The sequence below is a fragment of the Pteronotus mesoamericanus genome, unplaced genomic scaffold (genome assembly GCF_021234165.1).
Source record: "Pteronotus mesoamericanus isolate MK-2021 breed Mesoamerican mustached bat unplaced genomic scaffold, CSHL_Meso_final contig_221, whole genome shotgun sequence".
NCBI classification, from domain to species: domain Eukaryota; kingdom Metazoa; phylum Chordata; class Mammalia; order Chiroptera; family Mormoopidae; genus Pteronotus; species Pteronotus mesoamericanus.
This window is the reverse complement of record NW_026555092.1, coordinates 18,017,948-18,045,199: the sequence shown is the minus strand read 5'-3', so window position 1 is coordinate 18,045,199 and position 27,252 is coordinate 18,017,948. Positions and strand designations below refer to the sequence as shown.

At 47.3% G+C, this 27,252-nt stretch overlaps 2 protein-coding genes across 5 annotated transcripts in view; both read right to left on the bottom strand.

Annotated features, from left to right (window-relative positions):
• Nucleotides 1–7,069, bottom strand: part of ST3GAL3 (ST3 beta-galactoside alpha-2,3-sialyltransferase 3) — a 185,515-nt gene extending 178,446 nt beyond the window's left edge. For both annotated transcript variants that reach the window (XM_054572097.1, XM_054572098.1), the window contains exon 1: nucleotides 6,894–7,069. The gene's annotated coding sequence lies outside the window, so the exon portion shown is untranslated. The remainder of the gene's footprint in view (nucleotides 1–6,893) is intronic.
• A 2,231-nt stretch (nucleotides 7,070–9,300) lies between these two features.
• The window catches only part of KDM4A (lysine demethylase 4A), a 41,431-nt gene continuing 23,479 nt past the window's right edge, over nucleotides 9,301–27,252 (bottom strand). For all 3 annotated transcript variants that reach the window (XM_054572096.1, XM_054572095.1, XM_054572094.1), the window contains exons 12-22: nucleotides 25,666–25,786; nucleotides 21,252–21,433; nucleotides 19,500–19,704; nucleotides 18,967–19,043; nucleotides 18,214–18,269; nucleotides 16,455–16,563; nucleotides 15,957–16,142; nucleotides 13,754–13,924; nucleotides 11,335–11,454; nucleotides 10,959–11,051; nucleotides 9,301–10,816 (exon numbers count right to left, since the gene is read on the bottom strand). In XM_054572096.1, the coding sequence (XP_054428071.1) occupies nucleotides 10,676–10,816; nucleotides 10,959–11,051; nucleotides 11,335–11,454; nucleotides 13,754–13,924; nucleotides 15,957–16,142; nucleotides 16,455–16,563; nucleotides 18,214–18,269; nucleotides 18,967–19,043; nucleotides 19,500–19,704; nucleotides 21,252–21,433; nucleotides 25,666–25,786 (1,461 nt within the window). In that variant the 3' untranslated portion in view covers nucleotides 9,301–10,675. The remainder of the gene's footprint in view (nucleotides 10,817–10,958; nucleotides 11,052–11,334; nucleotides 11,455–13,753; nucleotides 13,925–15,956; nucleotides 16,143–16,454; nucleotides 16,564–18,213; nucleotides 18,270–18,966; nucleotides 19,044–19,499; nucleotides 19,705–21,251; nucleotides 21,434–25,665; nucleotides 25,787–27,252) is intronic.

The window sequence follows — 27,252 nt, the reverse complement described above, 5'->3', positions numbered from 1 at the left end:
GTTTTCCAGAGGCTAATGGAACGTGTGCTAATGTATGCTTATGATTTAAAATTTTTTCAGTAATGTTTAGTGCATTAGCTATCAATAAATAAAACCCACAAAAATGAAAGTTATTTGGAGTCTTTAACAATTTTTAAACTTATAAAGCAGTTCTGAGAACAAGAAGTCTGAGAATCACTGATATACAAGGTGGGGACCCAAAAAAGTCCCAGAACTACCTTCTGGAAGGAGGGACCCCTGTAGTGCAGGCTTCCCCCACTATGGGAGTGTCCTAGGAACCCATCTGTATCAGTGTGCCAGATGGCGTTGTTGTGAGAGGCTGCGTATGGCTCCAGTGAATTTTTTTTAAGACTCTTTTGAAATGTGTTTGCCCATTTCATGCTGGGTGATTTACTAGCGCACCTGTCCACACTGCACTAAGTGCTCAGCAGTTTTTGACCAAAAATGGCATGACCCCTGTGACCCACCCTTCCTGTTCACCCGATCTTGTCCCCAGCAACTTCTTTTTTGTTTCCCAGGATGAAAAAGTTCTCAAAGGGAAACGTTTTGCCAATGTGGAAGACATGAAACGAAAATGGCAGGAGCACTAAAAGGCATCAAAGTCGACAAGCTCAAACACTGTTTTGAGCAGTGGAAAAAAACATCTTGATAGGTTTATTGCATCAAATGGAGAGTACTTTGCAGGTGACTGAAGTTTAAACATGTAAGAGTACACATTTTTTTAATAAATAAGTTCTGGGTTTGTTTTTGTTTTGCTTTTTTTAGTCCTCCCTCATATATTTAAAAAACTTAGTAACTGAATTTTCTAACCTATATTTCACGTATTTCAAACACAAGTTTTCAGTGGGCTTTCAGATCATGTTAAAAATACATTAACATGCCATCTTCCCATTATTTTGTAAGAAAAACTGACATCAAGGGAAAGATACTGACACATAGACAAATAATAACATAAGGCAGTAGTCGGTCACAGTAACATAAAGTTGTACAGGAGACCAGAGAGAAGCCACTCCTGGCGGCCGGGGTGACCAGGGGAGAACCTGCCCGAGAACAATCCAAATGAAGACCCCATTATCATCTTTACAAACACATTCCAAAGACGACTGAGGAGGAGCAAAGTTTCAGAGGGAGGCAAGCACCAGCGACAACGACAGACAGCAGGAACGCTGCAAACACTTTAGCAGCCCATGCAGCGAGCACATTTTAAGATCAGTGTTGAGAGTGTATGCACACGTCCGTGCGGGACTTCTGAGTGAGGGCTGGGAACAGCGGAATAGCCATATATAATCTATTGGCATTTAAAGAATGTTTAAAGTGGTATGATGGTCATATCAATTCTTCCCTTCTCAATCTTGGAATAATTCCCTTGTACCCAAAACTCCCAAACCAGCCTCATCACTGTTGGCGGTGGCTCTCTCTCGGTGGTGGGGTCTAAGGCTAATGTCCACCTACTATGAACCAGGTAATATACTAAATATTAGGAATCCTAAAACTAGTAATTTTATTATAAGACTGTCTGCCTAATAGCACAGTACTAGATTTTTTGTTTTTGTAAGCTTAATCCTCAAGCAACCTTGAAAGATAATGATTTTTATCCCCATTTTCAAATTTGAAAACAGAAGACACAAGAGGTTCTGCAGCTTGCCCAAGGTCATACCACAGAAACTGGTGAAACCATGACCAATATCCTACCGAGTCTACTGACTCATGCACAGTAATCTCTTCTGCCCGCAGGAAGGTCATGGATATGGTCACCATGTTACTGCACCAGCCTACCTGGTATCCTCCCCTCCAGTCTCACCTCATTCTAGTCTCTCCTCATACAGAAATATTTTATGACTCTTGTACCGTAGGCGCTGCACTATTGTTGCAAACCTCAGAACTTCCCATGTGACGGAAATAAGACATTGGCTACTCTGCTTCCTCCATATGCAGTGATCCTCCTAAAAGGGAAAGCTGATAAAAGTAATTTCCTACCTTTGAATCCTGCAAGAGGCTCCTAATACAAGATAAGCTGTAACCCTGAACTCACCGAGGCTTCGCGATCTGACTTTTGCAGCCTGCACATGATCCCCAGACATACCCTGTTCTCTTGTCATTCAAGCATCTTCAGGATGCAACCATTCTTTTGTGTTTCTAGGGCACTGCACATATTATTTTCTGTCTGAAAAGGCTTTTAACCCCCCCCCCAATTACCCCACCCAGCTAATTACTAGTGATTGTTCAAGACTTAGGTTAGGGGTGAACTTCTCTAGAATATAGGAGATCCCACAGGACCCACAAGCACAGCCTTTGTTACAGCGTATTCTAACTGCTGGTTTATTGGTTTCTGGTCCCACCACACTGAGCCCAGAGGCATGTCTTTCACATTCATCGTGCCTAGTGCCAGGACCTAGAACACAGCCTGGAACAGAGCTTGTGCTCAATAAACATCTGTGTGATGACAACAGCGCCTAGTCCAGGGGGAGACACAAACATGTATACAACTAAGTATGATAGATGTGAAAATAATGAAGGTGTGGCAAGAATGCTACCCAGGGAAGGGGAAACAAAGGTAGGAAACCCTTAGGGGAACCCTTCTGCCTATACCCCTGGCGTCTCCTTACCTGGTGTCTCAGTTTCTTTCAAATCCTGCTGTGGCTGTTGCTGATGATGGTGCACATGATCATGAGTGCCTACTATGAACCAGGTACTGTGCGAAGCACTTACCTAACCTCATTTTATCCTCATAACTGCCCTACGCATTTCACTGATAAGGGAACCCAGGGTCAACAATAAAGACACTTGCTCATTGTTAGACAATTGGCAGCAGAGCCAAGATTTCAACCCAGATCCTATCTTCTGAACCAAGGCTTCAAAGAGTACTCCATGCTTCTATTCTTCATCAAAAGTGAAACCTCCTCCCCAATTTCCAAAGTTTGATCGCCTCAATTAAACCAGTAAGGTTGAACTAAGATTCCTTTTTTATGCTAACCAATGAAGTAGAAATGTACCTCAAGTATTACACACTTCCTGGCTTCTTACATTGAATATCTTAAATGTAATTTAACTTTTTTGGATGTCTCAGGACCATTCTTGTGTTTATTACTGAGGGTGCTGCACAACAGTGTGCCCGTAGGAAGGACTGTGCTAGGCTATAACAGATCGCCCTTTTATTGACATCTGGGCCTGTGAGCATTTATAGTGCTTATAATGGAGCTCTGACTTTCCAATTCACCCTCACTCTCATGCCTAGTTAAAGCTGATTTCTTGCTAATGTCAAAGTTTGTCTCAAGCAGCCCCTCTGATTTTGCTACCTCGAATCTTCTATGGCAGCTGTCCCCAACCTTTTTGGCACCAAGGACTGGTTTCGTGGAAGATGATTTTTCCACAGATGGAGGTTAAGGGGGATGGTTTGGGGATGAAGCAAGCACATTACATTCAAGCTCACCTCCTGCTTTGTGGCCCGGTTCCTAACAGGCCCGGACCAGTACCGGCTCATGGCCAGGAGGTTGGGGACCCCGTTCTATGGACCATGATACTCATAGAGATGTAACTGTCATTTGTGCTGTTCACAAATCATTTCTGGCTCTTTGCTTTCCAGGTACATGCTAAGACTGCAACTCCCTGTGCTTTTTTGAAGTTAGGCATGGCCATGTCACTTGCCGTAGCCAATAGAAATGTGAATGAAAGTGACGCATACCACTTTGCGATAGACACTTTAAAAGCCAGTGTCCCCTGACCACCATCTTTTACTTGATCAAAATGATCATGAAAACACCATGTTAAGATGAAGTTTCCATCAGCCTGGGTCCCTGAGTGACCATGAGAAGCACAGTTTCCTGTGCATTCACATTGGACATATGGAATGAAAGAGAAGTCAACTTTTGTTCTGTTAACTCATGTCTCAAGGGTTGTATGTTGATGCAGGCTAACCCAGGCTATCCAAACTAATATACCAGGTCTCTCAGTAAGTAATTCTCTCACATAAGTAACTTTATTTAGAGAATTTGTAATGAATATTTTGTTTATACAGAGCATTTTCTTTGTAGCCACCCTGGTTCAAAATTATATTCAATATAAAGTTTATTTACTAAGCACCTACTATATATAAAACACTGTGCTAGATTACGAAGAAGACATTCCATGTCCTTTAAGAGCTTCAGTCTTATGTCAGCAACTGTGGCAAAAAGGCAGACTCTAGTGTTATAATGGTTTAAGCAAGGGACAAGTCCCATCTAGATGTGGAGGAAAGTACAGGAAAGTTTCACAAAGGCCCTGGCTGGTGTAGCTCAGTGGATTGAGCAGCGGCCTGCAAAAGGTTGTCAGTTTGGTTCCCAGTCAGGGTACATGCCTGGGTTACAGGTCAGGTCCTCAGGTGGGAGGCAACAGATAAATAAATAAAATAAATAAAAAATAAATAAAATCTTAAAAAAAGAAAGAAGAGTTTCACAAAGGAAATTCCATATCAATTGGCCCTGAAACATGGGTGAGAACCAATGATTAGAGATTGAAAGGGGTCATTTAATATAGAAAAAGCAACATGAGCAAAGATATAGAGCCCAAAAAGCAAAGCACAAAGAGCAAACAGTTCTACTGATCTGGGAAATATAATAAAAATCTAAAAAAAAGGCCAAAAAAATGAGTTTACCCATAGTGCCCATGTCAGGTTGGTCTGTGCTTAATTCAACAGACAGTTGGGAGCCTTTAAGTCTCAGCTGAGGAAGTGAGATACCTGAAAAGTGACGGTAGTACACAAGATAGGTGGAAGGAAAGAAAAAATGTTAAGGGTTTCTGCAACAATCCAAGGGAATGGTATATCAACGGCCCTAAATCAGTGTGATGACAGTAGGAACAGAAAGAAACAGATGCCAGAAATAATGCAGGGGTAGTATCAAAAGACCTGGCAATCAACTGAACCCAGGGGGAGAAAAAAAGAAAGGCAAGAATGATTCTTTAGATATGAGCCCTGGTTAGTGGAGAGGACAGCTATTCCACATAGCTGAGGTTAATCAGAGAAGTATCAAGGCAAGTAAAGTGTTGTTGTACATCTTTTCTAATGGCTGGCTGCAGCTTCCTCTTTAAGTAAATACGGTTACTTGTTCATCCTTTGCTCTACCCAAGAAAAGTTCCTTCCTGATTTGATGCCACCTTGTTTGCACAACCATACATTCCAGTGTTTTGTCCAACAGGAAACTCCCTGGAACTACCATGAGCATTTTGGGTTCTCCTCTGCCACCTGTACCATCCTCTCTTTCTCATTTCCTCACTTCTCCTTCCTCCTCATCCACCTGGGCCTACCCATTTGTGGCTCAACTGAACCCATGTTCCTGCAGTTTCACAGTATCTACTCTTTCAGAATTCTGGAAACCGTATCATTAGTTACCAATTTCCAGTGTGCCCTCTATTCCCACAACTAATTTATAGGCCCATTTAGAATAAGTCTCACACCATATAGGTCTTGAGTTCTCCACAGCTGCATTGCCTTGCACACAATATATACTTAATAGACACTATGGATGATCCAAAGTCAATTAATTTCTAAAAATATGCACATCTTATTTCCTCATGTGACATGTGAAATGGAGAGATTCATCACTTCATACTTAAAAAATGTCCTTGAATTAAGAATCTTTAATCTTAAGAGCTGCTATTATCTTGAGATTATTTGAAAATACCATTTTGCCATAAATTTTTGTGTCACCTGCGTTTTAATCCTTTTGACTTGAAGGTATACCAAACAGTTCATTGATCATCACTCCAGAGTGATTATGACTTAAAGATAACCTAATTTTCCATGATGGCTATTTTACTTTCAGAAGCCTAGTAAGAGCTTTTTTCTACCATCCTACTCAACTAGCTATAGTACATAGAGCAGCGATTTCCAACCTTTTTCTTCTTGTGGCACATCTAAGCTAATTACTAAAATTCTGCAGCACACCAAAGAGTATTTATTTTTTGCCGATCTGTCAAAAAAAAAAAAAAGGTATAATTTTGATTCATTCACACTCAACGGCTAGTGTTGTGCTGACTGTTGTCATTTTTTTATTTAACAATCTGTGAAAAGAGGTCAGAGTCAGGTATGGTGTGTGTTAAGAATTCTTGCAGCATACCGGTTCAAAATCGCTGGTATACAGAATTCGAAGTATAGCCACAGAAAAGTTTGTATATTTTTAAAACAAAGTAACAGCTGCCTCCCTTGGTCCCTCTCTCAATTAACTACAATGATTCAATTAGTTTCATTCCTTCCTCACATGCCAGGAAAACAAAGAGAAATTAGGTTTATTACAGAATTATAAAACTGGCGCTGTTGTAAAAAGGAATCCAAAATATTTGTACGACACTAACCTGACCAAACATGCTCTCATCACTAAGATACTTCCTCTTGCAAAGGAAGCAAGAGAGGCGTACTTTGCCAATCAAACTGATCCGGGTCCCCTAGACACCTGGCAGCCAGTGGAGCAGTTAGCAATGACAACCGCTTCTCAGCTGCTGATTCCCACTCGGGGTGTCCCTGGACTTTTCCTTCCTCCCCACAGAGCGGACGCCGGCCTGACCGAATCCGTCCTCTGCACCAAGGTGCGCAGCGCTGCGGGGTCTCGCACGCAGATGACCTCAGCCATTCAGCTAGGAGCCCGCTGTCCTCTCCCCTCAGGCCTCGCAGCCCCTGCCCCTACCGACACGAGGTCGTCCAGGGGGCGGCCTCCCGGCTAGAGCCCCGAGTCCCAGCCGGACTTCATTATTCGGAGAGGACCCGGCAGTGCCCCGACCCTTCCTTCCCCAGCACTAGCGTGCGTGGCCCCGCGCCGGGCCCAGACCCGGGGACCGCGGGCGAAGGGGGAGGGGAGGAGCGGCGCGGTGACCGTTAGCCGCGGTGGCTGCAGCGCCCCGGCACGCGCAGGAGCGGCCCTTACCGCAGCGAAAAGGCAGGCAGCTGGGAAGCGGCGCCCGGCCCGACGCGAGCGGGAAGACCGAGGCGACGGCGTAGGCGTCGGAGGCGGCAGCCGCGGGGAACCCCGGCGGGCGCCCAGGACGCGGCGGGCGGCATGGGCGCCGCCATAGTGAGGACGCAGCGGCGGGCGGAGCGCGCGTCCGCGACAGGGGATCGCGGGACCACCAATCCCACTCTCCGCCTCAGCGCCCTCGCTCAGAGTCGGGCATCTGCGGCCAATCGACGCGCAGGAGCCGGGCGGGGCACCGGGATGACCAATGCAAAGCTGTATTAGGGACAGTAGGCGGGCACAATCCCAGAGTGGCACAGGAGCCGCGAGTCTCCGGACGCTCCTATCCCGCCCTCCGTTGGGGACCAGGGCCGCAGGCTGCGCGAGGCTGCAGGTGGGTCGCGGTCCCGGACTGGCTGTTCAGCGCTGACGCCCTCGTCTTGGTTCTCAAAAGCACATTCAACGTCTGGAATCCTCCACGTCCGGCTTCCCTTCCCAGCGGGCGCGCGGTAAAGATGCCAACGTCTGATGCCCGTAGGACTTGCTGTCTGCCGGGATGACCCAGCCTTTCCAGTCTGTTTCTTCACCCGCGCGGGGGACCTCCCGGGCGCATTGTGCCAGGTGGCCACGGTCGTTCCACGCCGAGGAGCGCTGCCAGTTTGTTCCCTGAGGCCCAAGGCTTTGGTTCCAGGAGCTGGGCGACCCTGCCCAATACTGTGAGGTAAGGCTGGACGCGGTACTCAGGCTGCTCCTCTCTATTACCAGTTTCTGAGCCTTGCAAAAAATTTTGTTCGGGGATAGAACCATTCCACCCCGTCCCATCCCTTTTAGCATTTGCAGCTCTGGCGGTCCCAGCTCTTTGCCATCCTCCTCCCTCATTCCAGCAGCTAAGCCCATGCATTTGCCTGAGCACAATTTGTTTTTCTTTTCTTTTCTTAAGATTTTATTTATTTTTAGAGGGGAAGGGAAGGAGAGAGGTAGAGAAACATGGATGTGCAAGAGACACATGGATCAGCTGCCTCTGGCACGCCCTCAACCGGGGACCTGGCCCACAACCCCAGCGTGTGCCCTGATTGGGAATCCAACTGGAGACCTTCCGGCTGGCAGTCAGGCACTCAGTCCTCTGAACCACACCAGCCAGGGCAACACGTGGGCACAATTTAAAATGTAATTCCTCAGGTGGGAAGAAGAACTGTCAAGCTGCAATCCTTAGTCGTCAAATAAAGACCCTGGCTTAAATGAGGGCAGTTTACCCTGGCAAAAGACCTCTAGGAGGAGCCTGCCTAAAACAGGCAGCCCACCCTTCCCTGGAGTGAGTCCTCTGAGGCCTGATCCCGACTAGACTGGCAGGCAGGCAGTGAGGGAGACAGCTGCCTGTTGTATGTGACCTAAATAAAATTTCGTTACATCCTTAGGCTTTTATTTTCCCAGGGTTATTAGGCTGACCAAAATAAAAAGTACAAAGTTCCTAGAAAAATAGTTAAGAACTCTGCTGGGAGCAGATCAAGAATTCTAGCTATGCAGGTCCTACAGGTAAGGTAGGGTCAGCGGAGGTAGTGGGACTCTAGCTGATTCTGGGGGGAAGTGTTCCTTTCCTCCCAATGATTTCCCAGGGCTCACCAATCCATTCAGGCTTGCCTCTCCCAGTCTCACCCAGTGATCCCCTGGGAATCATTGGGTGCTACAGGAAAAACCCATTTTTCTTTCTGGGCCCCAGGAGGAAGCTGGCATAAAGTAGTGTCTTTGAAACCTGCTGCTCCCAGCTCCCCACCCGCACCTGCCCCAGAATGAGACACCAGGAAGCAGCCACCTCACAAGCCCCAGGACACAAAGCACTTGGTTGTTGAGCTCACCCCAGCTTCTCCTGCACCTGGAGAGGCCGGTGAAATGGGAGTGCCTAGCCAGCTCTGCTGTGTCTAAGTCCTGCAGCTATTCACTGGCCCTCCCTGTCCTGCTGCTGCTCTATCCCTGTCCACCTGGACTTTAGGAAACCACCAGGCACAGGGACTAGGTCTTCCTCCAGGGAAGCTTCTCACCAACTACAGACAGCTCAGAGCTGCTTTAGGACCCCAGTGCAATACCTCTGGAAGTCAATTTCCTTGCTCTTCGAGCACCTAAAATGTACTCCCTTCCTGTTCAATAATCTGTATGGAACAGACTGTGGGATGAATTTTACCAGCTCAGGTAAGTGGGTCAGAAGTGAGAGGTCAAATTCAGTTCTACAGGCTGAGTGGCAGTCTGATCATTCCTTTATTACCTCTTTCCAATCTCTAAGGAAGAAGTGAAGAGAGATACTTGTGGCCAGAGGTGCCTCTGCTCCCCCTGTCCCACTGTGCTGGGCCTAATACAGAGCTACAGCATCAGAATTTGACAAGGAACCCATCTCTTTAGGACAGCTTCCTAGATCTTTGCAAACTGAGTCTTCTTAAAATACATGGCCTTGCTCCAGAGCCTGTGACTCCAGATACACCCTCAGCCTGACCCTGGGCCACTTGGGCTCCTTGGGGCAGACACGACCAATCCTCTGCTCAACACATTTTATTGCTAAAGACAAGGTAATGCACCAGTTTTCAAAATAATTTGGTTTATAGCGTTCATACGTAACAAAAAACAGGGAAGTATTATAAATCTGATTCTTGTATACATAGGGTACAGGTGTGAAGCCCTCCAATCCTGGGCCCAGGCAAACAAATTCATGAGGAGCAAAAACCTGTTTAACCCCTTCAGTGTTGCCCTCCAGTCCCACCCTCCCTCCCAAATTCGTTCCCTCCCATCCCCAGACCAGGAGCAAACCTACCCCTGGCCACCAATGGCCCCAGTTCATCTTAACCCTCCCAGCCCCTGCATAATTGCAATTTTCTGCTGACAGAATCACCCACCAGGCTCTGCCTGCTTCCATCATTAAGATCCCCCTTGACGGCAGTCCCCACCCACACCCTCTAATACTGTGCCACAGGGGTTCTGTGTCTAGAGAGATTTGGACACATACCCATGTCACTCCTATCTTCTTCAAGAGAGGATAGAAAGGTGGCATTAACTCCTCTGCAACTCAATACTGCAGCTTTGCCAGAACTCCCTTGTGGCAGCTCAATGGACAGATGCCACACCCATCTCCAGCCAACCCCAGGGACCCTTACTCAGCTCAGCTGAGGGCAGAATTTCACATTTTGTTTGCCCTGGATAGGCAAGGAAGAAAGTAAAGGCCAGGGGCTGGCAAAAGCTGGTCCAGACCACACACACACACACACACACACACACACACACACACTCTCTCTCTCTCTCTCTCTCTCTCTCTCACACACTCTCTTTCTCTCTCTCTCTCTCTCTCACACACACACACACACTCAACTCACACACATAAATACAAAACGGGGAAGGGAGAGGGGGCAAGCACCAGCACCTCTTCCTAGTTGGTGCAGGTGATCATTAGGAAGCTAAGTCCTAGGCCAGGAACAGGGCAACCAGTCCAGCCAGCATAGTCGACCTCCGTTAGAGACAGCGCAGCCACAGCATCTCAGTGCTCAGCCCCTCGGCTGGGGGCTCAGCGGCTGCTGCCATGTGTCCAAGAACGGCTTGTCCTTTCACTAAGAGAATGCGATGAGGGTGGGGTGAGAAGATGATGGGGTCGGTTATTTCATTCCTTTGCATTTTACAACTTCACTTTAGAGACTTCAGAGTTCTATGTGTCTGCTGTGCTGTGGAACCTCCACAGTGCTCTCGTCTGGATGGCTGGGAATCTTGGCTCCTGGAAGCACCTACTCCATGATGGCCCGGTAGAGTGCAGGCTCAATGTAATCTTCCCGGTATCTTGAGTTGATAACTCGTTGCCGTTTCTTTTCCTGTTTAACTTCCTTCTCCGTGAAAATCTCATTGAAGCGCATGTCTGAGGCTACTGACTATGGAAGAACAGGCAAGCCAAATGAGCACTCTGTGGCCAACCACCGCGATGGGGAAAAAAAAAAGGAGGGGAGGGATATATCCTTGCCTTGTTCCCTCCCTCCCAGACAGGAACCAAGGACACACAGAAAACACACTTACCAGTCTAGACTTGACTCTTTTGGGAAGCTCTTCATCCAGCGTGTACACATCATCTCTCTTAACCACAAGCTGTGAGCCATCCTCAAACTCCACCTACCGTGGAAACAAAGGCCTTTGGCTAAGATATCCCTGACTCTCCCTAGACCACCATGCCACTACAGTGGCAATTTCCTGTAGTCACAGGAAGAATTCAGAACACTGAAGGACTGCCATATGTGAAGCCACATCTGCCAGACTGGGCGCAGCGCAGCCCCTAGCACTGAAAGGGTTGTTACTGACCCCTTAGCTCTCCCAAGAGCAAAGACACACCTCCAACCCAAGGGGAAACACTGGATTAATCAAGTACCTTCCAACCCCCACAAAAATCTTTGGCTACCTGGTACATCTGTATGGGATGGGAGGCCACAAACTTGGCTCCATAGACTTGGCCGTCTGTCCATCGCACTTGAACCACTTCCCCTTCAGCAGGCGGACCCAACTGGAGACAGTCCTGACTCTGAGGGAAGAGTAAGGGAGAAAAGTGAAAGGAAGGTCCACCTGAGCACAGCGGTAACCACCATCTACCTCAGGGAGGAATGGACAAGGACAAATTCCTGCTCCTGCAGAAACACTCAACAGGCACTTTTGCAACTTGCCAAGGCAGTGGTGGTCTTAAGAAAAAATACTGTGTGTTTTGAGTGGTGAGTTCAGGCAGGTGCTCTTTTCATGGACCGTAAGCTTTAGACTTGGGTACTGGCAGACATCTTGAAAATGAATGAAGTGAAACTATCACTTCAAGGAACACAACTGACAGTATCTAGGATTGCCAATGATAAAAATCTAAGCTTTCAAACAAAAATTAGAAGCACTATGAGGCTGGGGCTTCCCAAAATTTAAAGATTTTTCTGGGATCAGTCATACAAATGAATGTGATTTTGATAGTGTATAAGAAAAGTTCACATTTGAAAGGTCTACAGTCTGTTACACCAGTAAATATGTTACAGAATCATGCATAGGTGAAAGATCCATTCTTAGTGAAGGCGGAACAATGGACTTTAACGTAACTGGGTATTCAAAGTTCATTGGCCTACTTTCAGATTCCATGCTATACCTAACTTTTAAGAAACTAATACTTGTTGAGATTTGGTGTAATATTAAAGAAGAATAACCACAACTATCTGAAAGGCAATTAAAATACTACTCCCCTTTCCAATTACACGTATCTGTGAAACAGTTTTCTTCATATATTTTTAACCAAAACAATAAATTGCAACGGACTGAAGATGTGACATTAAAGATTTAGATGGCATTCTTCCTAACTTTTGTTTTAAAATGAAGTTATTTGTGCCCTGGCCAGGTGGCTTAAGTTAGTTAGAGCATCATCCCATACACCAGAATGTTGCAGGTTCGATCCCATCAGGACACATACCTAGGTTGCGGGTTTGATCTGTAGTCAGGTGTGTATGGGAAGTAACTGATTGCTGTTTCTCTCCCTCTCTCTCCTCCCCCACTCCCTCTCTCTCTAAAAGTCAATTATAAAATCTTTGAGGATTAAAAATAAATAAAATGCAGTTATTTTTCATTAAAAATTATTTATCTCAAGTCAATCTCAATTTTATCTTCTAATAGAATAAATATTGATAGACATAACCCAAAAAACACAAGCTCTCTGGGGTCCTGAGTAACTTTTATTTTTTAAACAATTTTTTAAAGGTTTTATTTATTTCTAGAGAGGGAGAAAGGGAAGGAAAAAGAGAGGGAGAGAAACCTCAATGTGAGAGAAACATCGATCAGTTGCCTGTTGCACACCAGGGACCTGGCCCACAATCCAGACACGTGCCCTGACCAAGAATCAAACTGGCAGCCTTTCGGTTTGCAGGCCGACACCCAACCCACTGAGGCCACACCAGTGTCCTCAGTAACTTTTTGAAGAGAGTCCTGAGATCACCGTTCCGTAAGTTAGAGATAATACCACCTATCTCTCAGAGTTGGTTACAAGAGGTGACAGAAATACTTGACATAAAGCACTTAGCATACTGCCTGGCATGCTGGAGAGCTTAATAAATGACAGCTACATTCTTGCCACGAATACTGTTACTGTCACCCTTACTACCTGTAAGTAATGAATGTGCTTTTAGCAGCTGTGTTGCTAATGTGGCATAAACAAGTAAAATACCTGATTAGTTAAAAGAAGTGGCTTGAACCCACTACCATGATTCTTAGTCTAACATGAAAACGCAGGGTAGAGGCAAGGGAAACCTGAACTAAGTCCTAAGTGCTGAGCCAGGAAACCTAGGACTGGGTCCAGGCAGGCCCCTGTGTCTCAGGTGTAGATAAGATAAGCAGGCCGGGGCTGTCTATCCAAGCAGTTTTTGCTCAGCCCCGAAGCCTTATGCTCTAAAGAACCGAAAGCCAATACCATATATCTATTAAGAGGGCATGGCAGAAAAGAGAGTTGGTTAATTCTCCCAAATTCGCACAGCTACTAAGCAATGGAACTGGTACACGCACATGGGCCATCCCAAAGCCTGAGCACTCTCACTGCATTAGAATGCCTTGAGGGTGGGTTAGACCAAAATACACACAGGTTTCAAACAAATACAGCAAATGCTGGTTCCTACAGCTTTCAGAGGAAGCATGGTACCCTAGCAGCACACAAGTTCATTAGCACAGACCAGTACAAAGGCTTCTTGTTCCGGGACCAACTGATGAAACTGTGGGCTTGGCTAGAAAAGGAGGGCCCACAGCAAGTTTGCCAGCCAGACCTAGATATACCCCAGTCCCAAAATGCCCAAGAAACTCCTTTCAGAAATTACCACTATGTCCTCAGGATAGAGATTGTCGCTGAAGGAGCCGTCATCAAAATTGACTTCATAGAAGGTCTCAGTGGTGAGCCTGACCACCTCACACTGGTAGAAGCGCCCGTTCTTGTGCTTGCTAATGACCTTCTGGCCTGCAGTGATGCTCTGCAAGGCTCCCTTGGCACGCTGGAAAAAAACAGAGGCTTGGGTTACTCCCACAGACAGGTCTGGCAAATGGGGCCCCAAATCATTGGTTCCTGTTTACCAGAGAAAGATAGCAGAGGAATGGAATAGTAAAAAGGACTAAGAGATGGGAGCTGAAACATGTCTTTCCAGGTATCTACACCCCAGCCAGGCCACTGAAAGAGACTAGTATCATATTTTCTTGCATAAATGTAGCTCCTTCCTAGTTCTCAGTCTACGACTGTCCTCATACCATACTGTCTTATCCCAAACTCCGTGGACAGATTCCTGTGACTCCCCTATTTGTGGCCAAGAACTGACCAAACAGCACCTACTAATGCACACTTACACATCAGAGTAGACATTCAACAGAGGATCTGCAGCCCACAGATCTTAGCACTAGCTCTACCCTCAAAGTTACGGCAACGAAGTCTGAGTTCCCCTGGATGTCCTCAGCTATATATGACAAATGGATCTTCATTACAAGGGCCCTGCCATCTCTGGGACCCTCATGTCACCTTTCCCTTTCTGAACTTGCCTTTGATGCAGACAGGATCACAGAGCGTCTGCGGCCTTGTGTCTAACCGCCCCTCCCCAAGCTTCTCAAGGCTGCACTCCAGCCAGGCTGGCCTCCCTTCTGGTCTCTGAGCACGCATGCCAAACACGCTCCCACCTCGAGGTTTTTGCACTGCTGTTCCCTCTACCTGAAATACTATTCCCCAATCATGCGTGCTGGTTCCCTCACATCCAAATGTCAACTTGCCGACACCGTTCCTCATGACCCCTTCCACTCCCCTTATCCTTTTTATCCATTGCACTTCTCCCCATCTGCTATACTGTAAATTTATTTGCTTCCTGACATGTAGTAGATGCCCAGTAAATAAGTGGAGAATGAATTATTTAAGGAAATACTCTACAGAACCCCATTTCTTCAGTAGTCTATAGCCACCCATTTAAGGATGTGAAGTACAACTGATTATCATACATTCACTACCCTGTTCCATAACAAAACTTCTATTTCCCTACCAGAGCCAGAACTCAATGCTACCTCCAGCTTTTACTCTTCCAGAGTCTCATTCTTACACTATTTTTCCATCTTCCTAAGCCCCTAACCCACCCCTGTCCACCTCTCACATTCAGTAAAATACCTCTCTGAAAAAGGAGACTCCAGGCAGCCAACAAGGACTTTTCCATGATCCCAAACGGTAGAGGGAAAAAGTTATATGTGACCCCAATGCTCTATGTGTTCCCATTTCAGGCCTCATGTCTCCCTAGGCTAACTGGTCTCCCTGCCTTAAATTCTTAACCCTTCAATCCTTGAATCCACCAGACTGACAAATCAGAGTATCGGAACAGTTCTCCGTATCTAGTGCAGTACAGCAGTGCTGGGCCTTCACCCTCTGGAGCTGCCTGCCCTCCAGGTGTCGCCCCGCCGCCGTCCCGGGGCAGTCTTATGCGTTCATTCTTCTGAGACTTGTCTGTTGTGTTTCTGAAGCCTTGCATGCCCTCACACATAATTCCTACTTACTGTTTAAGACCCACTTCAAATGCTACCTTCTATCTAAACCCTTCCATAACTCCCCTGGCTAAAATCACATGTATCTTTTTCTGAGCTTCAGCATTCAGAGAAGTACACAATCTCTACCGTGTGGTGGTTAACGGTTAACTTTGGGAGCTCTCCCATCAGTTTACAACATTTACAGAGCTTCTGCTATGTCCCTGACACTGGGTTAAACAGAGCACTTAGAGTAATAAAAATATGAGCCCTCAAGGAATTTTATCTTGGAGGAGAGGCTCCCAAGTAAACAGATGATCAGGAGGAATCAACCACAAGCAGCTTGGTGCCTTTGGATTAGGAAGTACCAGGCAGGGAGGAGAGATGGACAAGGGCTGTCTCTTAATCCCTTACTCATTAGCATTCTCCATAAAGCATAATGCTTGAGGAAATATTTGTTGACACAATAGATGAACAGCCTGCAGAGAAAATGATTCCTGGAAACTGTCAAGAGGACTCTAGAATGGCATTCTCCCTCACCTCCAAATTAGGAATCCTGTGCCGAAAGCAGGTAATGAAGACGACAAAAGGCCAGTCATCGGGCTGCATCATCACTCCTGCAGCCTGGGCACAGCTCACGTGGAAGGCAGTTGGGCAACGGCCATGAGAACACTGCACACAGCAGCCAGCAGTTCTTTTCCTCCGCTTCTTACAGAAGACACATTTCTACAACACAGGGAGGTAAGCCAATGATTCTAGGAACCCACAGCACAGTCTCCACTATCATTCCCCTGCCCAAATGTAAAGCCAAACCAGTAGGAGTCAACCTCCTTTCCAAACAGGAGAGCGCACACACCCTCTGAATCTCCTGTGTGATTATCGGTGTCCTCATTCACGACTTTTAACCATAGGGCGAGTATCACAAGCCCTGATCAAAACCAAGGGATAAAGGCTGGCCACTGGGCCAAGCAGAAGTGGTCAGAGACTTGTAAACAGGGTAACAATGTGGAGTTTGCAAGCCCATCTCATCTTCCTTACCAGCTTGAAGCGGGGCAGAGGAATTTTGCTCACATCCACTGGACTTCTTTCTGCAATGTTGACAAACCTCGCTTCCAGAATTGCCACAGCACATGAGACATGGACCCATCTGTCAAAGGTAAAGGATGCCTCAGTCACCTGTGGCTCCAACACCCTGTGGCCTTCTCCCCTCAGATGGGCCACAGATGGCACTTCCTCCCCTACACAACATGACCGCTGACCTCCACGAGCAAATTTCTGGGACCCAGAGAGGTAAGAACCTCAGTGTCTCCACAATGAGTGTGTGGGAACAGGTCCCTGCCACACTGCCCTGGTATAGCAGGTGTGCACTTCTTTCAGCACTAACTTGCTCACAATATGTTGCAAAATGAGGGAAGTTAATTGAATGTGGCAGATTTCAGCAAGTGAGAATAAATGAGAGCGCTATCTAGACCTCTTTTACTTTAGGATCTGGGTGCTTCCTCAGAATATCTCTAACTGTGCCCCCATCTGCCAATAATCACAGCTTTCCCCTGCAGGCCTCTGCTCAAACCTTTCCCCTGGGCTGAAATGACCTCTCCTTTCTGCTCCCTTCATCCACAGCAGACTCGCTCTTTAAAGTCTGACCAAGCACCTACTTACCCTGACAGGTCTGTTCAATGGACATCCTTAGAGGATTAGAGTAAGTTCTGGACATTCCAGGAAATTGTCACGCTCCAAGATGAAAACAGCTAAGATGGTGAAAGCACTGCAAATCAGGCAGTGGAAACCTACCACAGTGTTGGGGCTACACAGAGGCTGTCTGCAGTATTTACGAGGCTATTATATGAGAGTGGGAACGGATTTGTTTTGCGTGGCCCTACAGGCCAGAACAAGAATTAAAGTAAAAGTGGGATGCTCAAGCAGAGCCATTTCCACTCCAAATACAGAAGAAAGGACTTTAACGGTGCTATCTTGAATTGTGAGGAACACAATGACCTCAAGCAATGTCAGCAAGAGCCTTTAAAGAAGTGGGAACAGCATGCAGAGTAGCATGAAGGGGGTTCCTGTGAGGCAGGAGGCCGGACAGGACTTTAGCTGGAAGCAGAATGCTGACCACTGGTTGTCCACCAAACTGTGAGTACTACACCCTAGACAGCCAGCTCTTCCAGGGCAAAAAGTTCATTCACCTTACGTTTCTACCTCAGAACAAGTATGACAAGACCAAACACAAAGACTCAGCTCAGTGAAAATGAGCTGGCTGACAGCTGAGAAGCCCAGCTCTGGGCTATGATGCCAGAAAACTTCTGTAGGTTTGATTCAGTAGCAAGAAGGCTCGGCTGAGCTCTTCTCAATGTCCTGCTCTCCTCTCAAGGACACTTGCCCTCCTTCCAAACAGCAGGTCTGAGCCAGGGAGAGCTCGCCTGCAGAAAAGTGCACACTAGTCCACAGCTATAGGCGTCTCTGCACCAGCCCCATCTGTAACAAGATAGCTGTCCTCACTGCCTGCCCTTAAAACCCCTGCACCATTATGACAGGATCCTTGAGAGCCCATCTTAGCTCCTGCAAAAGGAAGACGTTACATCTCTTCCTTAGGGGAAGATGAACTTGGAAAGAACTGGGATTTCTCAACTCCCCCTGGCATCCCATTTTTAATTTAGTCTTGGGATGCTACACCAGCTCCAAGCAGTACGTTTCCCAAAACCTCATCAGTCATTCTGATGAGCAGCAGCCGCCCTCTGGGTGCCTCTGCACGCTGCTTCAGAGGTGCACATTCTGGGGCACTGCTCAGAAAACTCACCTGTCATCATTCGCTCTCTGCAGGGCTCCTCCTCGTAATGAGCATAAACAGCAGTCCTACCAAGACAGGAGTGGGGGAAGTGGTTACCACCAAGTCATTAACACCCAGTCTGACTTTGTTTGGGCAACTGTAGTCTCCATACAGAAAAGGAGCCAAATGTCGCATGGACTTTGCCCACACAGCCTCTATAACCAGGACTCCCCTGGAGGAAGATGGGGAGGGAAGGCCACTAGGGGCTTAGGTGCACCAAGTATTCACTTGACTTAACACAATCCTTTTCACTGTTACTGTTAATAATAACTATAAGCAAAGACACAAATGACACTCTGCTCAAACCAGAGGCACTGCAGGGCTCAAACTGCCTCCTACGCGGGGTAGTGCCAGGTTTGGCGGGAGGCAGTGGAGGTGATGAAGAGAAAGCTACAGAATGAACCATGTGAGCCCTATTCTGGTGCTCCCACCCAGTGGCTGAGTTCTTTAAAGGGGGCTTTGGTTCATCCACAGGAGGCCCTCTACTTGGTCCTGACACCAGGGAGTAAACATAACTTCCAGATTCCACTCGGGCCCTGCCACGGGTGGGCAGCAACCGCTCTCAATGCCATGGCGATTTATTCTGGCAATCTTTACTCTCCAACATCACTGTGTACCAGGTCCTCTGCAAACTGCTGTGGATATCAAGTCCATAGGAAATAGTCTAGCCCTGAGTGAGCTCCAAGTCTCCAGGGACTAGAGTAGCAGTGTGGACGCACTCACCTCCTCAAGGGCATTGGCTGAACAACGAGAACACATCCAGTCTTCAGAAGCCTTTGCAGGGGGGACCCCATAGCAACCTAACAGGGATACCAAGATGAGCAAATGAAACCGAGAGGCCACAGTCAGAACGAGGATTTACAACTCTTTTCCACAGATATGTCCCAAAGCTACAATCCAATATTACAGACACCCCTGAACTCTAGAGTCAGGAACCCACCGTTCAGCCTCAAAAAGTTAGGAACTATAGATCCACTGGTTCAAACTCCTAGTGGGTAGTGAGGACTGATTACTGCCCTCCTGGAATCTGAACTAAGAGGACAGCGCAGAGCTGGCTGTGAAAATATGGACCCTGGAGTCATATGAAACTCAGACTCAATCACAGCCAACTCCCTAAGAACACAGGAGCAATCTTTGCAGTGGCGGACAGGGGAGGCCACAGGGAGGCTGCGGGGGGAGGGCAGTGGAGGCGAGGACTTCCATGAGGAGGCCACGCCCCCAGGACAGGACACGGAGGAAAGGTGGAAGGCACTCACTGGCATGGACCCGGACGCTGCACTTCTTGCAGGAGACCAGAATGCTGGTGCCGTCCTCCTCCAGGTACGGAGTGCACAGGTTGATATCCGTGCTGCAGCCCGTTGAGGTGAAGCACATTTCGGGAATTAATGGCTTGGTCCTCTGTTTCTGGGGGGCTAAATCTGAAGCATTTCCACAGTTCTGACTAAGGCCTCCAAACTCGACCTGAGGAGAGAGAAGGCACACACCTCAGTGCACATGACAGTGCTCTCTGCTCTCCACCTGCTCAGTCAGCAGGAAGCTGGCTCTCTGACGGATAGGACTGTGGCTACAGCTCCCCGGGGCACAGCGTTATCCCTGAGCTGCTAATTGAAGTTACCTCTAATGACCCAAATTCAATTTCTCACAGCAGCATCAAACAAAGGCCCCAAGGGGACAGACAACTGAGGAAAGGGAGTGAAGTAAGAGGCAACTGGGATTTCAATCTTCCCAAACCAAGTGGTAATAAAATGCACCGAGATGTTAGCAAGCCTGCTACTGTGGGCTCCCCGAAGTGCTGCATTGCTTGGTGGCCTCCGCGCAGGGAGATCATCCAGAGCAGGTGCTCTCCACGGGCCAGCACTGATTGCCTCATGTGGTCCATGCCCACAGGTCACCTGAGCTGCAGCCCAACCTGCGATTCCCAGCTCGGGAACCCTTCAGGAAGAACATCATGTCCATGTACTTCTCTTGGCAAGCATCCTGACGACAAATATCTGCAGGCTCTGCCACTGGATGGCACCATCACCCCCAATGCAAGGACAGCATTAGAAACACATCAACCGTAAGCCTACGCTACACATAAAACTCAGAGTCCCCCTTAGTAGGTCTGCTGACAGTACAGCCAGGCCTTTCACTTCAACTCATAGGCAGGGGCACATACAGCCCTTAAGTTTTGCTTTTTGTCAATGGAAAGTAGTGAGTTCAATCCAAAGTGTGTTGGTCTGAGGTTCCACTCTTTGGCAAACACGAACCTGGCGCCCTGCCAGGCTCAGTGACAGCCATGCCACTTTCAACCACCACGGAAAGACTGGTTATCTACATGCCACCCTGGGTAGGTCCTGGCTGACACTAACTGGTCATCTGGGACATGCTGCTGTGGATGTCTTCCTGGCCTACAAAAGCTAGACCCAAAGAGACCCGTGATGGTGAAGCCATCAAATGCCCTGGGAGGGGGAGGGGCACAGCTGAGCTCAGCCTCGGTGACTTCCTCTCCTCTCCCCCCACAAGCCCTCTGCTCCCACCCCTCCCGAGTTCCTTTTACCTACCACTGACATCCACTCTGGCAATGGGAAAGAAGAGAACACTGGAGGATTTGGCTTTTCATCTAAAATTCCGACAGTAATAAAGAAACACTCCATCCTCCATACTGCCTGGCCAGAACTACAAGCCACCCAGAAGGAATAATCACTGACTAGGATGATAACAAAAGAGCAGATTTCTTTGCAAACAGTGCAAGTGCCAACCGGCACAGGGAGCACCTCCCCTCCCCCGCGCCCCCCCACCCCGGCCTAAGCCACATGATCAGCTCTTCTCCAGAGCATTCTCCAGTGAAAACTCACATTGCTGGGTTATCTGCCTGAGAAGCCTGACCAGTACATGGATGGGGCAGAAAACACTAGGGAAACGTGCCTTTCCCAAGAAAACCAGTGACAAGCTATGTACCCACAATTCAACCTAGCTTCCCTCTGACTGCTGGGCCCGGCCAAACAGAGAGGATGGAATGGGCTCACCTGATGGTAAGTCTGGAAGATCATACAGACAGAGCAGTGAGGTGCCTGCTGGGCCATGGTCTCATTGAATTCCTTTTCAGCCTCAAAATTTGGGGGTCGGTTCTGCCATAGTTGGCTCAGGGGCTTGGCCCAGGCCTCTGTCTCTTCAGCCTCCTCCTCAGGGGTTGGCTGTTCAGATGTCTCTAGAGAAGGAAGCAGAGCTTGAGTTAGCACATCCATGCCTCTGTCTGGAGGGCAGATGAGCTCAGCCAGGACTCTTAGTCCCAGGTTTGGACTAAACCCGAGATCCTACAGGTGATAAACATAAATGGCAGAAGTGATTTTCAATGAACTCTGTCAATACTTGGATGATGTTGTGGGAAGTCCTACCAGAAGCCCTTTCTCTGGCCAGAATGATTCATGGTCTCTACTGTCCTTGAAGCACACATTCGGCCTGCTCTCCTTGCCCCTCACGGCTGCCAGCGTTCAAGCCCCCTGCCCAAGAACAGCAGCATGAAACACCTCCTAGAAAACATGTCACTTGCTGTCTCCAATATGTCAGCATGTTGAGTCCTTACCTTTTAAGTTTTCTCTTTTGTTGCACTGAAGGGAAACAAGGATAAAAGACCAACAGGGAAATGGCGAGGCTCTAGGCTCAGAAGTTTTCACATCACTGTCTTCAGTCAGAACTTTCTAGCTTCCTCTGGAAAGATGAGCGGGATATCTGCCTTGTCTGGATAGGGCTCACCAGTCCTCCTGGCTCTGCCTCAGAGGAAGGCAGTGTGTCCAGGATTGCAGCCCTGTCCCAGCCACCAGTTGTTAACACCTTGAATCTTAACCAGGGGCTGGCACACAGATCAAATCCAGCCCACTCAGCCCAGAATTGTTTTTGCATTTTCAAAGGGTTGAAGAAATATGTAACAGAGACATAAGGCCTTCAAAACCCAAAATATTTACTGTCTGGTCCTTCACAGACCCCTGGTCTAGATAACAAATTTGTATCTCTTCCTTAACTCTAGACAGCAGAGCACCTACTTCCTCAGGCCTCAGTACAGCCTGGAAAAGGAAATCCCCTCTGGGCACACCTTCCAGTATGAAAGGAACACACTGCTGAGTAGAAAGAAAAAACTGCTCACAAAACAAGATGGGATTGATAAAGGTGCACACTTTCCAGTTCCCCCAAATCAGCAAGAGAAAGTGGGCATAGCCCACTAGCTCCCAGCAGAAACAAGGTCAGGAAGGTAAGGGAAACCCCATAACGCTAACATTATGGTGAATGAGGGCAAACATGCACAGAAGCAGCAGCAAATATCAAAATAAACCGATGCCCGAAGTGTTCCTCCAGATGGTCCCCCAAGTGAGGATAGTATGAGAAATTATAATTGGGATGTTCCTCTTTGGCAAGATAGAAAGGTCCAAGAGTTTGGCACCTGGCAGAGCCCAGCTCTGTGCCAGCCCCACCTGAGGCACCTCATGGGATCACTACACCCAGCCATGTGTGGGCCTCAGCGATCCCCAGCTAGAGCCCTGCAGTGACCTGTTTTCCAAGACAGGAGTGCTTTCTAAGAGTCTCTGGAGATTCATGCACAGCAGCCCAACATTCTGGTATACACTTGCCTAGGTGCCCGTCTATTTGTTCATTTCTGGCAGTTCCAGATCTAAATATAGTTATTCCATCTGCCTTTAAAGTCATGTTGATTTTAAAGGGATCTGGCAGCTGCCATGAGTGTGACCTCAGTGAAGGGTACCACAGAGTAGTGAGGCCAATGCAAACAATTAAAATTGACCCCTACGAGCCTCATCATCGGGCCTAGCCAGGAACCATGGTGCCAACCTAAGGCACAGATACTTCCTACATCCTGGCCAAAATAAAAGTGACCAAGATAGGACCAAAGAAACAGACGGCCTCACAATTAGGAGAAAAATTAATGCACTTACATCTGTTCTGTTTACAAAACCCTTAAGTGGCCAAAAATCACTCCATTTGTGAATATGAGAAGAAATGTTCACTATACTATGTGAAAATTGCAGGAGTCAAAAGTTTTCAGTTTACGTATATAAAACTTCATTGAGCTGTATTAGTTGAGATGTGTGCATTTCACTGTCTATGTTATACCTCAATCAAAAAAAAATGCAAGTGGGAGGAAGGGCACACTACGCTAAAAGAGTTTAAAAAAAGCAAGACTCAAAAAAAACTTCCAAATGTGTGACCCTAGTTTGGTCTGCACTGGTTTAAAGAAAAGCTATAAAACCTATTTTGGGGATACGCAGGGAAAAATGAACGTGGACTAAAGACTGGAGGATACGATGAAATAACTGCTGATTTTCATAGCTGTGATAACAGTAGTGTTTATATAGGAGATAATCCTCCTTAGGAGATGCCTATCAGTGTATTTTAAGTGGAATGACTTATGACTACAACTTGCTTTCAAATGGTGTGTGTGCAGTACGCAAACAATGCAAATGGAGGCAAACCAATTACAGCAAAATGCTAACAGCTGTTGAATACAAGGCGACGAGCACAGTGTTTTTATTCTCTCAACTTTTCCACATTTGAAATTTTTTATCATAAAAGTTGGGGGGCTGTATATCATTATCTCAATTATATTACTGTGAATAGACACACATGGACATAATTCTATATTGGACCAGAAAAGTCAGTAAGATTAACACATCAAAATGTTTACAGTGATCACTTTTACAGGGTATTTGTTGTCCTCTTCGTAACTTTTCCGCTTTTCTGCAACTTTTGGGGGGGAAACCATGAAGCTAGGCTGCTGCTACCCAGAGAACCTGGGCTGGAGAAGACCAAAGGGCTTCCTAAGACTCTGGCCCAAGGTCAGGCCTATTTTTTTTTTTTATTTAATTTTTAAATCATGTTTATTCTATTACAGTTGTCTCAATTTTTTCCCCCTTTATCCCTCCCACCCATCCCACCCCCACCCCCCACTCCCACAGTCAATTCCCACTCTGTTGTCCGTGTCCATGGGTCATTCATACGTGTTCTTTGTCTAGTCCCTACCCCTTCGTGGCCTATTTCTGACTATATGATATCAAGACACTTTCTCCACCCAATTTATCTAGATCCTTCTACCAAGGAAAACAGTGAGGATGGGCATTGACATCAGATCAGAAAGGACGTGTCAGGCCTGTGGAACAGAGGCTGATGAGGCTCTGGACTTTCCCACCAGCCAATGGCACCAGGAAGGACAGGACAGAGTAGGAAAGATGCTGGCATCAGTCAAGAGTAACAGGGGACCTGGTCACTGAGAGGCTCATCAGCATTAGTATTACTGCATCTCTGGGTCCCAGGCAGCACAGGAGAGCACACTGTGCTGATGAGCTCCCTCAACACACTTCTGGGTTCTCCACATCCCTGCTACTCCCCTGTCTCCTTCACAGGCTCCTCTTCCTGATATGTCCTCCTGACCCCAGCCTCTGCTCACTGCCCTCTGCCCCTCTCCCCGAGTGGCCTCATTTACTCTAATAAAGTTACCAAAGACCACCTCCACCCACCCCAAGTCCACATCCCCCAGGCACTGAACAGAGGGTTCCAAAACCCAATCACAGCTAGAAACCAGTGAGGCACCCCACGCACGCCTCTCCCTTCCCTAACACCCTCACAGCTCCACACCCAACCGCCAAACCCAGACAACTACCTTCCCACGATTTTCACTACACCCCTTCCCCCCACCCCTACACCTCCACCATCCTATTGAGACCCTCAAATCTCACAGGACACCATGACAAAACCCACCTGCTCCATCTGCCCCTCTCAAAGCCACTCGTAAGAGGCAATTGCTAGGAGCAATCTTTCTCCTGTAAATTTGACCTTATCATTCTTCTGCTTAAAACTGCTTCAAAGTCTTCTGTATACAGACGTGGAAAAGTCCTCACTCAGTAGCCTCACAACCACCTCTCTCCTCCTACCACACCCATTACTCAGAGGCCTGGAATTCTAATTCCAGCCACACTGAGCTGAGTCCTCCTCTGAATACATTGCTTCCTGTTTCTCTTCTTCAGGATTACTCACGCTTTCCCTGTGCCTGGATTAGGATCTCCTTTCTTTAGATCTGTTTTCTTGTCACTTTGCCCTTCCTGAGGGGACAGACATACCTTAGCTATCTTTGTAGCCACACATTCAGCACACCGCTTGGCCTCGGTGACAGAATCAGCTACCCTGAAAAATCAGCTTTGTACCTCCCAGGAGAAGAAAAGGAAGAACCTGTATGCAATTATCCCGTATTAGGTATATTCTAAGACACTCAACATATAATGAAATCTGATAATAAATTAGGTATCAAATGAAATCCTGTCCTCCCTATGGAGTATCTGGAGGAAGAGCTAAGCCAAAGGCCCACCCTCAGCCCTGAGGCTTGGCCTCCTGGTGTCCTGTTTCTGTGAGCTGCTCTCCCCAAAGACAGAAGACACTTACCGTCATCACTGACGCAATCCTGCAACACTAGCGGGTGGTGGCGGGGGAGCTTGCTTAAGGGCTGACGCCGGCCCTTAGACTTCTTATTTTCCTCCAGGGAAAACCCATATTCATCCGCAACCTGGGCAAACCGTTAAGAAGAAATCACATTGGTCTTGCCTCCACTTGGGGACACAGCAGAAGTTAGTCTTACAATGAAAACCAAAGGAAAGAGCAGGCACAGAGAAACACACACACACACACACACACACACACACACACACACAGGCACAGAGACACACACACACACACACACACACACACAGGCACAGAGAAACACACACACACATACACACATGAAATGAAAACCAAAAACAGAAACCACCTGCCTTAGAAAAACAGAATGACAGTGTCTTGATGTAAACTAGTCTAAACTAGGATTATGTAAACACGTTAGGGCAATATCTGTGCCTAGTATGTGTGGGTTCTGGCCTTCTCTTAAAACAGCCTGAAACAAATGTACCAAAAAGGAACCTACTCTGGCTTTAAAGGTGAGTCATGCGCCCACCCCTAAGTTCACTGTCCTGAGACTACGACTGAGAGCCCTGGAGAAACCCAGGGGCCCCTCTCCTTGGACTAGAAGGCCAGCAGTACCTGCTACAAAGTGCCAGGCAGCTGGGTCATCTAAGATTGAAAGGCTAGAGGACATTCAAAGGGGTGAGGAGCAGCCGACCCATTAAAAGTAAAATGGGCCAACTTCTCCTTATGCACTGCCGAGACCTCAGCTCTAGCTAACACCATTCATTCCTCTCCCCCAGGGGAGAACATCAGCCAGGACTGAGAGCACATCTAAAACTCTGGCCTCACTGCAAAGGGAAGGGTTGATTTAATCCTGTATTGACATAATGTCAGAGCAAATGTAATGAGGTTTAAGAGGTACAGGATTGAGTTAATAATACCAGATAAGAGGTTTTCTCTTTTTAAAGATTTTATTTATTTATTTTTAGAAAGAGGGGAAGAGAAACATCAATGTGTGGTTGCCTCTCATATGCCCCCAACTGGAGGCCTGGGCCCGCAACCCAGGCATGTGCCCTGACTGGGAATCAAACTGGCGACCCTTTGGTTCACAGGCTGGTGCTCAATCCACTGAATCACACCAGCCAGGGCAAGACTTTCTTTTAAATCCACATATTTAAAAAAGGCTTAGTTGGTTAGAGTATCGTCCTGATATGCCAAGGTTGCAGGTTTGATCCCTGGTCAGGGCACACACAGGAATTAACCAATGAATGTATAAATAAGTGGAACAACAAAGCAAAGTTTCTCTTCCTCACTCTCTATCCTTTCCTCTCTCTAAAAATCAATAAATAATATTTTTAAAAGTTAAAAAAAAACCAGCTTTGTTATGCTGACATTAGGAGATACATGGGGTTAGTCAAAATCCATTAAGCAAGGAAATGGCCTGGAAAAGGCCCACTTTGCAACTGCGAGGAACACCAATGCCTTCGAGTGCTGCAGAGGGAGAGGAGACAGCACTGCAGTGCCACCTCACAGTGCACCAGGCCTACACACGCCCCGGGCCACTTCACAGAACCCCAGGACTGAAGAACC